Source organism: Cervus canadensis, chromosome X (genome assembly GCF_019320065.1).
Source record: "Cervus canadensis isolate Bull #8, Minnesota chromosome X, ASM1932006v1, whole genome shotgun sequence".
NCBI lineage: Eukaryota > Metazoa > Chordata > Mammalia > Artiodactyla > Cervidae > Cervus > Cervus canadensis.
Genome location: NC_057419.1, coordinates 24,994,286 through 25,011,835, shown reverse-complemented (window position 1 = coordinate 25,011,835; position 17,550 = coordinate 24,994,286). Strand labels below are relative to the sequence as shown.

Below are 17,550 nucleotides of genomic sequence, written 5' to 3'. Positions count from 1 at the left end.
AAATGGTAAACATTTTAAAGATTGTTTTGATGAGAAATCTTACAGAGCCTTAGGTCATCATTCCAAACATCAGGGATCACTCCTCAGAATGATATATGTAGAAAATCCCAGAAATTGAGCTCAGTATGTGCACTGAGCCAAAGATATACCTCAAATGTTGCTCTTAGATGAAATCTCTGATAATCAGCTTGTTTCTTACTGTGTCCCTCTTTCTTCTGAAAATTATATGAATGTGAAAAAAATGCAATGTCAACTGGTTAGGTTTGAATTGATAGTGCTTTCACACTCTTTGTCTTTAAAATACTGAAATACTAGAAGCAAAATTTACTTCAACTGATTCCCACTTCTAAAATGCTAAGAAATAGGAATTACATCTCTTTTATTTGTATAAGATCTTAATATATGAATAAATAATTTCCTGATAAGAGTCAGTCCTAAAGGAAATCAATCCTGAATATTCATTGGAAGGACTAATGCTGAAGCTGAAACTCTAATACTTTGGCCACCTGATGCGAAGAGCTGACTCAGTTAGAAAAGACCTGGATGCTGGGAAAGATTGAAGACAGGAGGAGAAGGGGATGACAGAGGATGAGATGGTTGGATGGCATTACTGACTCAATGGACATGACTTTGAGCAAGCTCCGGGAGTTGGTGATGGACAGGGAAGCCTGGCGTGCTGCAGTTCATGGGGTCACAAAGAGTCGGACACGACTGAACGACTGAACAACAACAAAGAGTGAATGAATTATAGGACAAGCCACTAAGAAGTCTCTTCATTATGACAGGTCTCCTCATTCCAGTCATTAAAATGGTGAAGATTCAAGTGTTTTTCAGAGAGAAGCAAGGGAATAGAACACCCACTTCAAACTAGATTGTTTGAACTTGAATTCCACCTAACCATTTTCAGGCTATATGACCTTGGGGAATTCACTTAAACTCAGAGCTTCAGTGTCCTAATCTGGAAAATGAGGACAGTAAAAGCAATTATAGGACTATTGTGAGGTCTAAATGAGTTAACACACCAAAAGCTCTTAGAACACATACTAGATATCCAACTACATCTCAGTAAAAGTTAGCTACTTTCTTATCATCACCAGATTTTTAAAACATTATATAGCCATCTCTGGGATCTTCGTGTGCCTGCCATGGACTTCGATATCTATCTGGGGCATTTACACATACATAATAGAAATAAATTATCATTAATAATAAAAAAATGGAAGACAACAAACAACTTTAGACCACCCTCCCACAAAAACACATACCTCTAAATCTTCTCTCCTGTCACTCAGGTCATGAGCCTATGGATCAGGGTTTGTCACGGTAAGATAGGAGCATCATCTCTACTGACTGTGACAATACATCATGGATTCTCTGAGAGAGTTTCACTTTCATACTCTGCATATAACTTTCCACAAAAGCAACTTGTTAAATGTATAGCTAATATGCTGTATTTTTAAATTATGCATGATCTTCTTCTAAATAACTTGAAAAAATTAAAGAAGTTCTCTGACAGACAAGGTCATGACTTTGGGATCTGAAAACTGGAGAATAAATGTTAGTGTACAAGGCACAAGATGGTATCCCAAGGACAGATTCAGTTTGGCCTCCAAAGTATTGCCCAGATTTAAAATGTGGGATATTTCACATAAAACTCCATATTTCTGACTTCTCTCAGAAAAGCAGAAGCCGAGCAACCCTCAGCAGGCATCCTGCATGAAAAGAGCCTGAAGTGAATCCTGACTATCACAGCCATTGCAGATCGTCAGTACTGTGTCTCAGATTCACCTGGGGCAATTGCCACTCCTCACTGCACTTGCCCCAGCCTTTGCTGACACTCAGCCAGCTTTAGTTCTGTACGTTATTTAATGTTCCTCACTGGCTCTGAGGGGATTTGAGCTTGGAACTCCTGACTTTTGCCTTGACTGAGTCTTTTACAACTTTTGGGCACTGAACACCTTTAACTTGCAGACTTGACACCACCTGGTCCCTGAGCCAATGAGAACCAAGCCTCCAAGGTGCTTACTTCAGAGCAGAATTTGGAATTTGTTGATTGTTTGCTGGTATCCCAGAGAACCTGAAACAGCCTCAGCAAGTAGCAGCCTGACTTCAACTCCCAGACCATGAATCCCTTGTGGGGACTACTTGAGTCCTTCCCCTCTCATAATATTAGAGCCCTCTGAGAAACCCAGTTGGTCAGACACTGACAACTCTACCTTCCCAGTCCTGGCTACTAGCACCCACTCACCCAGGGACTCAGCCCTGCCATGCTGATCTCAAAGTATCCCTCTTCAATTCTTCAGACAAGGACAGTCCAAGGTGGTAGCCACATACAGCAAGTGAACACTTGAAACAGGGATAGTCCAAATTGAGATGTGCTATAAATATGAAGCATGCATGCAGTTTCAAAGACAATATAAAATAAAGCATAAAAACTACTGTATCAATAATTTTCTATTGACGACTAATTGAAATGATAATATTTTGGATATATTTGATTAAACAAAATATAGTATTAAAATTCATTTCATCTGTTTCCTTTTACTTTTTAAATAAGGCTAGTAGAAAATACAAAATGACATATGTGGCTCATATCAAGTTATATTGGATAGTGCCACTTTAGGTAACAGTCAGCCGCTGTCCAAAGAGTTCCACAACTCCCTACTCTCACGCCACTGGCCTGTCCCTGTGGTCTAAGTAACGTTTGCAGCCAGTCCCACATGGATTAAGGCCCTGTCTCATTATCTGAAAGGCTCTTTCAGATAGTATCTGATTGTTCCATGTGGCCTCTTTAAGAGGCTTTCTGTGAAAGGATTCTCCTTTTTCTACATCCCATCCTTCCCCTTTCTAATTAAATTTTGAAAACTCCCATAGTTAGGTGTGAGTGAATGAATATGAGCTATATGTGTGTGGCTGTGTGCACATGCATATGGGAAGTCACAAGGAAACAGTAACATAAAATTGTGTGTTCTCCCCAATTAAAAGGAAGAGAGGTAGGTTGGGGGAGGGAAAAAGGATGCTTTCTCCTCCACAAAGGAAACCTCAAAGTGAACTACTCCTCCCACCCTCTCTAGAACAAAGTGTGCCAACCAGTTGGGCCAATGGCAGTTGGGCCAACCCGCCATTAAGAGGCTGTAGAGACAGAGATACTGCGGAGAAGCACACAGTCTCTTAGAGAAACCCAGGTACCAGTTTTCAAATAAAAACTGAAACAGCTCAGAGGAAAACAACCACCACCACCACAAAAGCAGAACTAAAAAGTAGCCTGGAGGCCCACACACAGGGTTTGGCACAGTCTATTTAAACCAATTTAAATCAATGAAATTTTCCATGATCTGAAATCAAAGTGGTTACTTGTGCTAATGTAACAGGCTTTAGTAACCAATGTACTGCTGTCCTGAGTCAAATGCCTGCCCTGCTCACATGAATCACCAGGGCTGCTTTTTGGTGCTGTTTGCAAACAAATAAATAATGCAAAGGCCTTGCTACTCTAAGTGTGGTCCCCGGGACCAGCAGTATCGACATCACTGGGGAGCTGGTTATGCAAATTTTTGGATCCTACCCCAGACCCAGTTAAAATGCAGTGAGATTTTGCATTTAACCCACAAGATCCTCCAGTGATTCTGGTACACATTAAAGTTTGAGAAGCACCTGAAGTTTACCCTTCTGACTGCATTCATTTGCTTAACAATTGTTTTTGGGGGAAAAAAAAAACAATGGCAGCCCTCCCTCTGAGTTAGTATCTCTGGAATTTGTCCCAATGGGGATCTTTCTGTTTTTCTCTTTGCACTGTAGCTAATAATAAAGAATGTTTTTCAAGTAAATCAATGGTTCCAGGTGGTTCTTGGATGAGAGCCCTGCAACATGGCTATAAAAAGCCAGATATAAAAAAAAAAAAAAAAGCCAGATATTTCTCTTATAAGTTCTGAACTTAAATATTCCCTGAAGCAAACAGCTTCTGCTTAAGAGCAGCAAATAATTTTATGTAAAATAGATGAGTATCTGTGTAACGATCACACTACCTCCTCATCCCACGTACACCACAACATCGCGGGGAGTGCCAAAATCAACTTTATTTTAAAAGGTCACATGCTGACAAGAAAAAGGGACTTTCACACCCAAACTGAGAAAAACAAATTAATCCACATACTTTTCATATTACTTAAAATTCTTCTACTGCCAAAAAAAAATCCTGTTATATAAAAACACCTCCACTATCCCTTAATTGTTTTTATATCCTTTCCAGGGCTTATAATGTTACCACTGTGATTATCTGATAAATTCTCAATCCATTTACTCTTACCAAGGAGTGAAAGAAAACACAATGGGAATATTGAATATTTTGAAACGACATTAATTCTTCAGTGGAATTCTTTTCAAGAAGAGTACTTTCAGGTTCAAATATAAAGTCTCAAATTTGGCATTAAATTCTCCCAAGTATCAAAGACAGGAAAAAAAAAAACCCTAAGTAAATGTACTTAGATGTATGGCATTCCAAAGCAAACTTCAGCACATAGTACATAGTTGTAATACACATCGACACGTAATACCAACTAGTTGAATTATCATGACTTATCAAGAGTTTTAACTTTCTTTGCCTTTAAATCCAGTGTTTAATGATCACTTGCATTCAAGGTGCTTATATTCAAATCTGATTGACCATAACAGATTGTTATTAGTGAGGGAGAGCAAAATATACCATCCCAAAAATGCTTCCCAGGTGATGCAGTGGTAAAGAATCCGCCTGCTAATGCAGAAGACATGGGTTCGACCCCTGGGTCAGGATGATCCCTGGAAAAGGAAATGGCAAACCACTCCAGTATTCTTGCCTGGAAAATTCTAATGACAGAGGAGCTTGGCAGGCTACAGTCCATGGGGTTGCAAAGAGTCAGACATGACTGAGCATACAGAGAGAAAATATGTCCCTTTGGCATATTGATTATTTGGGGCTGATTATTTTTTTGAGAGGCTGCAGACACAGGAATTTTCCTGAAAGCAGAGAAGTCACTCTTTTGTGAGAGAAGTTAACCTTTATAAGGGTAATCACCATTGTAAAGGGGCCTCCGTTTCTGTACGGAGGGTGACTAAATCTCTAGAAACTCTTACCAATGGAGAAGTTAAGAACTTAAATCTGTGTAACAACCATCCTTAATTACTGCATTTTGCCTGGTAACCTATAATTGGCTTCTCCCTTTGCTCAACATCTTATTTCATCTTTAGCTCGACTTGGAATTTAAGGTGGTAGCTTCAGCCATTTCTGGAAGTTACTCAGTTGTCCTGAGTATAGGAAATACACATGTTATTAAACTTGTTAGTTTTTCTCCTATTAATCTTGTATTACAGGAGAGTCTCAGCCAAGAACCTAGAAGAGTAGAGAAAACGTTATTTGTCTTCCCCTACCTAATCATTCCTAGACACTCTGCTTCATGCCATTTGTAAAATATAATTCTTCATAAAGAGAATGCACACCAAAAAAAAAACTAGATAAATTTCCATTTCTAATTCAAAATGGACCTTCTCCTCCAATGCTACTGAAACGATGGAAAACATACAGCCAAAATGAGTAGACTTTTTAAAATTCATGGCCTCCAGGGAATTCTCTGGTGGTCCAGTTGTTAGTACTCTGCATTTTCACTGCCAAGGGCCTGGGTTCGATCCCTGGTTAGGGAAAAAAGATCCCACAAGCCTTGTGGCATGGCGAAAAATAAAACTAAAATTCATGACCTCCAACCTCACCCAAACCATTACAGCCTCCAGGCACCCGGACTACATTCCCTCAGTTTACTCAGTGCTCCACTCCCCTGGACAACGATTTCATACCTTCCCTCTCCTCCAATCTTCCACCTCAACCTCTGTCCTAAACTCCATTGTACTTCCTCCACTGCCCCTTTGACATCTCCACCGGGAAGTCTGATAACATCTCAAATTCAACAGGGCCCAAACTGAACCCCTGATCGTCCCTTCTAAACTCGATCCTCCCCCCAGCACTCCTCTTCTCAGTTAACAGCAACTCTGTATTGCCACTTAATCAGACTCAGAGCTCTGGCTCTCAGATCCCTCAATAAATCTATCAGCAAATTGTGTTGGTTCTACCCTTCAGAATGTATTCAGAATACCATGCCTTCTCACAACGTCCACGGCTACCGCCTGGTCCAAGCCACCATCACCTCTGGCCTGGTCCCTCTGACAGTCTCCTAATTGGCCTCCCTGCTTCTATTCTTGACCTGCTACAATCTCTTCACAGCACAGCGGCCAGGGTGAGCCTCTCAACATAAGTCAAGTCACAACAGGCCTCTGCTAAAAAGCCTGCAATAGCTCCCCACTCCACCCAGCATCAAAGCCTACAAGTCTTCTAAAACCACGTCAGCCCTGCTATTGCTCTGACCGTAGCATCTGCTTCTCTCACCCCCACTCACCCAGCTCCAGCCACAGGGACCTCCCTGCTCTCCCTTGAGCACTCCAGGCACATCCCTGCCTCAGGGATTTTGCACTAGCTGTTCCATCTGCTTAGAAGACTCTTCCTCCAGATAACTGCCGTATCTGATTCTCTCACCCCCTTCAAATCTTTATCAAATGTCATCTTCACAGTGAGGCTTTCTTTGACCATCTCATTTAATCCTACAACCCTCCCCACACACTCACACCTTCCAGCACTCCTGATTTGTCTTTACCCGAATCTCATTCTTCTCTTTTCCAGAGTCTTTATCATAATGAATACAACTGTTTTGATTTTTTTTTTTTTTTTTGTCATCTCAGTGAGGTCAGGGATCTTTGTTCTCTGCTGCCTCAAAAAGCGCCTATAACAATGCCTGGTATATAACAGATATTCAACATATATTTGTTCAGTAAATGAGTGAAATTAAACCTCAGCCTTTATTAGTGGATTCATCTGGATGGGTCATTAACACCACTACAACAAATAGCCACAGATCATGGGTACATGGAAGTTGATTACAATGTTCTTTGCACATACGTTTAGAAATTCACAAAATAAAAAGATTTCTTTTTAAGCTTATGAAAAAAACCTGACAGTGTTTTCTGTGAAACAAATGTCACATCTCTTTAGTTTTTAGATGATAGTGAAAGGAAAAGGCGGGGGGGGGGGGGAGTCCCTGCATTGTATTTCTATTTCTAAGCCACTTAATAGTTGCTAAACATGAGAGAGTGTGAAGAAAAGAGAACCCTCTTACACTGTTGGTGGGAATGGAAAAAAATAGTACAGCCACTATGGAAAACATTAGGGAGGCTTCTTAAAAAACTAAAATAGAACTATCATATGATCCAGCAATCCTACTCCTGGGCATTTATCCAAAAAAACTCTAATTCAAAAAAATGCATGCACCCCATTGTTCACAGCAGCATTATTTACAATAGCCAAGACATGGAAGCAACCTTACTGTCCATCAACAGAGGAATGGATAAAGAAGGTGTGATATATATACATATTACATACACACACACACACACACACAGAATGGAATATTACTCAAGCATAAAAAAGAGTGAAATAATTCCATTTGCAGCAACATGGACAGGACCTAGAGATTATCATACTAAGTGAAGTAAGTCAGACAGAGAAAAACAAATACCATACAATATCACTTAAACGTAGAATCTCAAAAAAAATGATACAAATGAACTTATTTTATAAAACAGAAATAGACTCACATACATAGAAAACAAATTTATATTTGCCAAAGGGGGAAGAGGGGAGGGATAAATTAGAAGTTTGGGATTAACAAATACATACTACTATATATATAAAATAGATAAACAACAAGGTCTTACTGTATAGCACAGGGAATTATACTCAGTATCTTATAATAACATATGATGGAAAAGAATAGATATATATGTATGTATAACAATCACTTTGCTGTATATCTGAAACTAACACAACTTTGTAAAGCAACTATTACTTCAATTGTTTGTTTAGAGGGGTGGGTTGGGGAGGGATGGGGGAGGGATGTTCAAGTGGGAGGGGACATGGGTAAACCTATGGCTGATTCATGTTGATGTTTGGTAGAAACCAATGCAATACTGTAAAGCAATTATCCTTCAATTAAAAACAAATAGATTTTTAAAAATTGTTTCTTTTCAACCCAATCAAACAATGGGCAGAAGACCTAAATATGCATTTCTCCACAGATGGCCAATAGGCACATGAAAAGATGCTTGACATTGCTAATTGTCACATTGTAGTATATATACAACTATTAGAAACATAACTAAGTCATTTTGCTATATACCAGAAACTAACACAACACTGTAAATCAACTATACTTCAATTTTTTTAAGTTGTTTATTTTGAAGAAAACAAGTAAGTATAACTGGCATAAAAGAAAAGCTGTTAAATATATTACAAATCATTTCATCACTGGGTCTCCAGCTTCCTAACCTTTAAAACAAAGAAATCTGATGGAATATCTCTATCTTCTGTAATTACAATGGTTCAAATATCTAATCCCAAAATTATCCAGGCCCTCTTTTTTACTAAGCATTGACTGAACACATTTAATTTCTACAGGAGAAATTCTGACTCTATATGGCATGATTTCATGCTGTTTTCTCATTTCTAAATTTTCATGATAACATTATACATTTGAGTTTTGAATTAATATGGTACTGCAAGAATTCCTCTTTGAAGCAAAACTGTTATCTAGATTCATCACTTTAAGAGCTAGAAGGCTGATATTGGCCTGCTGACCATATTATCTATCTCAGATCTGGTTAACTGCCATTGTTTTCATCAGCTGGGGGGCAGCACTTACCATTTCCTTCTTGTCTTCCTGGAAGTGTACATCCACAAACATTTTTCCAACAACATAAGGGAGGGTACTTTCAATAAAGTTCACACATTTGTCCCACTGAGGCAACAAAGTTGTGGTCCCCTGGATTACCTGTGGGAGATAATCGAACCAGATTGAGCTTCACTTGGATAAAACCAATGGCTGAAAAAATGGTCAAACAACCTGAAGGATACAGTCTACAAAACACTACATGCCGCAACCCATATACATGTGTCAGATAATAAACCAAAGGTAAAATCGAATGAAGAAAAATATTCTGCTTGTCTCATTATATGTAAAACTAAGAGAAAATATTTTAAGAGAGGATAATAATGTATCCCTCCTTTCCTTCCAATTTTCCCACTGAACAAAGGATGTGGACAATAGCATAGTTTTTTTGCAGTTGGCAGGGACGTGAAAGGATACTGTCCAAGTGTCCAGATGGTAGTTAATACATTCTGAGAACTAAAGTCCTATCAAGAAAGGTTTAAAATCAATGGGTGATCAAAGTCCTCCCACTCCAAGGAAAGGCTACCTTGCTCTGGAAAGTACACTCACATGACAGACCACCATGCCCACCATGAACAACCCAAGAGGCATATTTACATTGTGTCATAACAGAACACACTGGTAACCAAGTAAAAAATAGATGTGTTTTTCTCATCTGTCCCAATTAAACCATTATAAGAAAACATTTACAAACAAGTAAGGAAGGTCCAAAGCAGGACTTGGAAGGCTCAAAGGCTTACTCTTCAGGGTTGAAGACAAAGAAATAAATATCATTTAAGCTGCCCCTGTGGGTTGGGAGTTTGGAGTGCTCAAAATGCAAAATAAAGGTAGACAGCAAGGGGAGGCTCTGAGAACGGTGGCTGGCTAATATCATCCAGTGAATGATATTAGACCCCGGTTGTAGGTACAGAGCAAATGTGATTAACACTGAAGTTTATCTATTCTTCCTCTACTTTCTGATAACATAACCACTCTTCGAGGTAAGGAATGAATCTATTTTTAAAACTTCTAGAGAAAGAGATCCTACAACTTTCTTTGGCAATTCAGTATTATATTTAGCACTTTATGCTTAAGAAACATCCCTTCATACCTAACCTCAAATTTTCACACACTACTTCTTACACCTCTGTCTCTTATTTTCTTCACAGTGGGGGTGGAAAGCAGCTGGGGACCATCTTTTATGTGATCCATGGAAGTTAAAAATACACACAGACACATATATATAATCTACTAGTTTTACAGCTTAACCCTTTGATATGACCTCAATAAATATAGTTGTTTTATGATATTTTCTATCAAGTTCAGTACCCTAGTGACTTCAAGGGCCAAAATGTATCCAAAATAATTGTGCTACTACTCAAGAGCTTCTCCACTTTTCCCTAATAATTAAAATGCCTATTAAATGAAATTAGAGCTTACAAAATTTTCCATTACTTAACTATAAATTAAGAGAAAATTAACTTAAAATATTTGTTAAGGTCCCAAAATTCCTAAAATGTAAAAAAAAAAAAAAAGAGCCACAAAACCCTTAAGTCTGTATTGGTAAGAGAATTACTCAGAAAAGCCTCTGAAACTAAGAGTGACACTTATGTAAGTTAAAGAGAACAAGTATGGGAGAGGAGCAGAGATCACAGGGCTGGATGAGGAGGGGGAAAAGAAAAGCATTTTAGGCAGTTGAACCACAACTCAGAGGAGACTAAATTTAGGCCTCTTTGGCCTAGTAGAATTAGGATAAATTAGATTGAATTAAGAAGACCAACACTAATGAAAAAGAAATAAAAGGCAAAAAAAGACTGAAGATCAAGCTAGAGTTAGAGACAAAACACTATCCCTAAATTAAAGATGAAACTTTACCATCTAATACATATAGCATGCATATTTTGAATATTGAGAATACTGAAAATGAAAGATAGTTACAAATATATCACTAAGAAATATTAAAATTATAATTATAGTGTCCCACTTAAAAACACTGGGGGAAAGGGGAATAAATTGGTAAGAAGGGGAGGGTGAAAACGTGATGGTCTCAAGTATTGCCCTAAATATCTTTACACACCTTCATCAAAGAAGAGCTTGAATATACTTTACTGTATGTAAGGTTTACCTCAATAAAAAGAAATAAAGCCCCCAAAAAGTAGAACTTAAGCTGTAAAATTCCCTCTGCCCAATCCCTAAAGATGGTTTCTATTGGATTAGTTAATATACAGACTGTTCTGGCATGTAAAGTTATCCAGTGATGTAACACTGCAATCTTCTTAAAACTTACCCGTGAGAACTCCAGCCACCTATACTGAAAGCGCCTGCTTAAGTTCGGAATTCTGGAATAAACCATCCTCCACACCAAATAGTTGGCAATGGTCCTGTTAACAGAAAGAGAATGCATTTATTGTACTAAGCTTGATATCTGATACTCTGCAGAACACCTTGGGAAAATCTGTTGGCAAAGCTCCACGGAGGGACCTTTTGCTCATACAAAACTGCAGAACTTTCACTTGAGAAATGACATCAGATGATACAATGTCAATAAGCTCAACCAAAAATGGCTTGCTTTTCACCACCTAACGCAGACAGATGATATGAAAATTCTCGCCCCAGGTCTCAGCATGAACATTTTGCTTTCCCACTCACAACATGGAGTCCAATGTTATCCATGCTTTCATGCCTAGAAATTGTCGATACCTTCCAATTATTAGGTGACTTGACAAAATGCAGATGGATTCTTACCTTTTGGAAACAAAATGCAATATACTGGCTAATGCCAATTATCTAGATATGCACCCTGGTTGGATACCTACTAGAGTGGGAGTTTGGGCAAGTCACTTAAGTTCATCTTTCTTTGTCATATAATGAGGATGACCTCTACCTTACAGGGTAATTGTCAAGTTCATCTTTCTTTGTCATATAATATATATGTTCATATAATATAAGTTCATCTTTCTTTGTCATATAATGAGGATGACCTCTACCTTACAGGGTTATTGTCAAGTTAAAATAACTAACAAAATGTTTGACAGAATAAATTTCAGGTTTTCTTATTGTTGTTCACTTCCAAACACATAAACAACCTCATACACTCATAACATCCACAACACATGTTTTTAAAAATCCATTGCATTTCCTTAATTGCTGCCTTTTCCTGTAAGCAAAAGGCACCTTGACCTCAAAAGTATGTGTGATCTGAGTTAATTTCCAACTCAATAGTGATGATGAATTTTTAATGACCCATCCCCTCCCAGCTGTGCCATTACCATGGTGACTAATAACACACATTCTTGAGATGGCTCTTGGGGTCAGCCAGCCATGTGAGAGCAGTGTGACATGATGATGGTAACTGGCCAATCAAGAATAACCCACACTCTCATTTGCATGGCATCCTAACTCAGTGGACATTCACTCTTAGCAACTAAATCTATTTCAGTGTATACACCCAACATATGTATAGCTATTTTAATTTATATAGAGATATATTAATGGACTAACATATCAGGAAAGTCTTTAACAAATATAGAAATAGAAATTTTGAAAGAGAAAATGAAATAAAGATGTTTTCCAAAGTCCTTAATTAATCCTTCAAACACCTTTAGTTAATTCTTCAATACACATTATCCATATAGGATTAGGTTAATACAACAACAGTCAATGTAAATCAGCATCCCATATAGTCATCTTAACTATTTCAAAATATTGCGACCATATCCTTCCCAGATCTTGTTAGAACACCACTGTTTTTATCTTGTCATCTGGCCAACCAAGATGGCATAACTAGAGTGGGAGAAGGGCCGCTTCTGACATTTTCTTCCCATTCACTTTGTGCTTATATTATTAATAATAGTTTCAATTCCTGTTTCTCTACAAGAATTTTTTAAATCAGTTGCTCATTTTGTGAGGATTACACCAATAGTAAAATTCATAAATATAAAGGTATATGTAAATGATTTGAGATTATTTTCAATATACGGAATAAAAACTAATCAGTGAAGGTAACACTGCCCACTCTCGTATGTGGCATATAGATGAAATGAAGGGTTCATGGCTATCTATACAGCAAAACTAATAGAGCCTAGCTATTTTTTCAATAGAAAGAATGATACATAGAAGTCCTAAAATTCTTTCCTTGGAGTTCCCTGGTGGCTCGGTGGTAAAGAATCTGTCTGCCAATGCATGAGACACAGGTTTGATCCCTGATCTGGGAAGATCTCACATGCCATGGGGCAACCACGCCTGTGTGCCACAAGTATTGAGCCTATGCTCTAGAGCCCAGGAGCCACAACTACTGAGCCCGTGGGCCGCAACGACTGAAGCCCATGTGCCCTAGAGCCTGTGCTCCACAATAAGAGAAGCCACCACAAAGAAAAGTCTGTGCACCACAACTAGAGAGTAGCCCTCACTTGCTGCAACTAGAGAAAAGCCCGTGCAGCCATGAAGACCCAGCAGAACCAAATAAATAAACTTTTTTCAAAAAATTTAAAAAACATTTCTTCTCAGGCCCCGTGGATCTTGTTGAATTATATGCACACTTCCCCTCAGAGACTGCCACTCTCATCAGCAAAGTCTAGCCCTTGTCCTTGCTCTTCTGAGGCACTATAATAAGCATGTAGTTTCAGGTCATTTCTTTGGATCTTTTGAGTTCACATCCCTAATTCTGAGCAAGACAAGTGCTCATTGAGCCCTTATTGTTGGCCAAGTATCCTCGCAGATGCCACAAGGAATGCAAAGAAATAGGAACTCACACCTACATTCAGAGAATTTAAAAGTCTAGCTCGGGGATACGGGACTTCAGATTTCAGCTTGCTCATAGAAATAGGTTTTTCCATCGAATGGGATACATGGTAAGTACATAAGGGATCCTTCCTTCATTCGCTCATTCTGAATGAATGAACACCTGATACAAATAGTTCTAGGTGCTGGCAGACGGAATGGCGAGGAAGCTGTAGTCCCTGATCCCCTGGAGCTTTCAGCTGAGCAGGGGAAACAGGCAAGCACATAGCAATGATGTGGCAGACCCTAGCACCCACAACTGCATGCCAGAGAGTTGGCTGGGAGAGTGCCTGCCTCAAACTGAGGGCTGAGAGTAGGCCTCAGGAGAGGGACAGGCCCCAGGCCTGAAGGCTTCAGGGTGTGGAGTGGGAATATAAACTCTGGAGCAAGAATTTAGCCTCTCTGAGGCTAAATAATGGAGGAATAGCTTATGTGTGGGCGGGGATGATGAGCCAGTTCATCACTCACAGAGCTGGGCATAAAGGCCAGCTACAGCTGGGAAGATGCAGGCAGCAACTAGAGTCCAATATCTAGAATATCAAAAGGGCAGAGACCAACCCTAATGCAAGGTCTGTAGGCTCTTCAACCTTAAAATACTGCTTCTGGGGTGTGAGAGCTGTGCTGGATCCCTACGTACAGATTCAAAGGAGATCCGTGGCGAGCAGATATGCTTACATGAATTAAAAAGCTGTTCCCTCAAGGTGGTTGTGATGCACCAGATTAACTGGGGAAGCTGTTAGGATGGGGCCTGATGGTGGCAGTAGACACAGCATGATGCAAATATGTTGGGGTATTAGATTTTTCCGCCTTTCCTGCTCCCTTGAAATCATACTGCTTAAGGCATCTCGTATTACCTCTAACTCCCACAGCACCGCTACAGGAGAGATGTCCTCATATGCATTTTACATGACAAGAAACTTGAGACCTAGAACCATGAAGTAATGCCTCAGGATCTTTTCATACTCAGTCGGTCTCCAACTTACAATCGCCAGATGCCCAGGCCACTCCAGACCAATTCAATCAGTGTCTCTAGGTTGAGACCCAGGACAAATATTATTTTTAAATCGCCCCAGCTCAGTCCAGGGTGTAACCAAGTTGGAGAACAGGTGTAATAAGCATGTAGTTTCAGGTCATTCCTTTGGATCTTTTGAGTTCACATTCCTAATCCTGAGCAAGACACCAAGAGCTCACTGAGCACTTACTGTTGGCCAAGTATCCTCCCAGATGCCACAAGGAATGCAAAGAAGGCTAGACAAGCCTAGGATATGTCTGACTCGAAAGCCTCTGCTTTTCCCCATGCCACACATGGACAGATTAACCCCTCTTGTTCCACAAAGATTTCCTGACCAGTCAAAACCCTCCAACAAAGGCACTTTTCAAAAATCTGTGGGTATGAAGAAAGAACAGTGTGTGAGGCCTCCATAGGCAAGGCATTATAAGTCCACAGCACAAGACCTCTGACAGCTAGAAGCCAGAAGCAGGGAAGCACGCACAGGGAGACAATGGCACCGATGAGCCGCTCCAGCATTATAAATAAGCTGACAGAACACTGGGGAGCACTGCTCTGGAGTGCTAATATTACCACGCCAGGAACAGATCTGACCAGAATGACTGAATGACTGCCACTTAACACTCAAAAAACCAAACAAAAAGAAGATTCAGCAATAGTCCTTAAAAATAACACATAATATCTTTCTCTTTTCAAAAGGCATTTTCAGCAGTATGGTAATTTCCCCAAAATGGCAATCAATAAAGTAGAGGAAAACAGAGCCTCGAGAGAGAAAGAATCCACCACAAAGAGAGCAACGTGAAATCACTTCCCAAAGCCTCTGACGAGGAAGATTTTTTTTAAAGATTTTTCTGACCCTTGTCAATTAGTGACAGCTTACATTTGTACTGTATTGCATTTAAGAGATCACAAAGATCTTCTCTGAGCCTCATGACAATGCTATGGGATGGTTATTATTATTCCAATTTTGAGACAAATAAAACAAAGATCTGAGGTCAAAGGACTTCTAAGCATGTGTCAAATCTAGGACTAACATTTGGATCTTCAGATTCCACAACTTGCATTTGCTTCTCTAAGCCAAACCACCTGAGGTAAGCCAAACAGGTACCTCTCAAAGGTTCTCAAAGCTGAAGAGATCTTCCTAAACCCTAGAGGCTGCCCAGAGGTATGCAGCATCAGCATCACCTTGGCCTTCCCCAAGATCTACTGAATCAGAAACTGTTGCCTCTTTTTTCTCTCTCTCTTTTTTTGGCCGTGCTGCACAGCATGTGGAGCCTTAGTTCCCTGACCTGGGATCACACCCACGCCTTCTGCAGTGGAAGAGCAGAGTCTTAATCACTGGACTGCTAGGAAGGTCCAGAAACCCCTCAAAGACAATGTCCAGGTTAATGTTAGTCCCATCACCCAACATGCTCAACATCCTCCTTTTCCACTCTCCCCTACCTGGAAAACTCCTCCTTATCCTTTGGAGTCCTGCTTCTATGTCACCTCCCAGATAGTGGTCATGGGGCCATCTGGCTAACTTCTAGAAATTTTTAGGAAGAATCTTCTATGTGAGAAGTACCATACTAGGCCATGATGTTATAAAAACAATTACAGGAGTGTCCACCATCGAATGCTCACTGTTTCATGGGGGTGAGGGAGAGGAGCAAACCAGAAAATTAGATAATTTCTTTGATATTTCAGTCTTGGGCACAATGCTAGACTATATTTCCCAGCTTCTCTTGCAGTTAAATTGGTCATGGGACTGAGTTCTGGTCAACAGAGTGGACACATACCACTTCAAAGCCTTCCCATAAAACTGCCTATGCAATCCTCTGCTCTCTTTCCCCATCCATCAGCTGAATGGAGAAGATTTCAAAGAGCCAGATGAAGGCAGAACCACAAGATGGAAGAAGTCTGAGTTCCCAAGTCCCTACTTGGAGGAAAGCTGCCTGACAGGGACAGCCAAGCCGGACATTCCAGGAGCGCAGGGTACAATCGTCATGTTACAAACCAATAAGTGCAGAGGTGCTTATTACAGTGACTGGTATGTCCTGACTAATAAAGTAACTATGGGGACCCAGGGGCACATTTCCTTGAGCACTCTTGTGCTACAACCCAAGGAGAGGATCAAAGATGATTAGCAATCTAAAAAACTTACTGTGGGGATTTCCCTGGTGGTGAAGTGGATAAGAATCTGCCTGCCAATGCAGGGGACAAGGGGACATGGGTTCAATCTCTGGTCTGGGAAAATCCCACATGCTGTGGAACAACTAAGCCCATGTGCCACAACTACTGAAGCCTGTGCACTCTAGAGCCAGTTCTCCACAACAAGAGAAGACACCACAATGAGATCACATAATACATTGAAGGGTAGCCCCTGCTTGCTGCAAATAAACCCCATCCAAAACAATGAAGGACCTAACACAGTCAAAAATAAATAAATAATAGATAAATAAAGTACTTTAAAAATAAATAAAAGTGGTCTTTAAAAAAACTTACTGTGCTATGCAAATAAAGTGTTATCAAAATTCTCAAGAAGCATACAGTGTTTTGAAATCTCATAAACATACACACAATACAAGTTGTTTTTGATGAATCGGTTGCTAAAGAGTAAAAGATGTGACAGAGATTTGGAAGTTTCAAAATATCTGCAGATCATCTTATGTTATGGACATAATGTCTGCAGTTAATTTTTCTATTTACATTTCTTCCACTGTGGTTCACTATGCTTACATCTAAGCTATCATTTTGATAAGAACCAGATTAAAATCTCCCTTCAGTCATGGTCTTTCTTGGCTCCTTTTGTCATGTCAGATCCTGCATTTCTAAAGCGTAATCACCACCAGGGAGATTATCTAATACAGTACACCAAGGCCCAATCTATTATTCCCTGGTTGTCAATTAGGCTTTTGTGGAAATAAAATTAGTAAATTTTCAAAAATTACCTACTAATTTACAACTGAAGATAACACAAGACACTGGAAGAAACCAACTCACTAA

At 39.7% G+C, this 17,550-nt stretch overlaps 1 protein-coding gene across 2 annotated transcripts in view; it reads right to left on the bottom strand.

Moving 5' to 3' along the window:
• Nucleotides 1-17,550, bottom strand: part of PHEX (phosphate regulating endopeptidase homolog X-linked) — a 196,015-nt gene that overhangs the window by 119,107 nt on the left and 59,358 nt on the right. For both annotated transcript variants that reach the window (XM_043459539.1, XM_043459540.1), the window contains exons 11-12: nucleotides 11,065-11,158; nucleotides 8,772-8,900 (exon numbers count right to left, since the gene is read on the bottom strand). In XM_043459539.1, coding sequence (XP_043315474.1) covers nucleotides 8,772-8,900; nucleotides 11,065-11,158 — 223 coding nt within the window. The remainder of the gene's footprint in view (nucleotides 1-8,771; nucleotides 8,901-11,064; nucleotides 11,159-17,550) is intronic.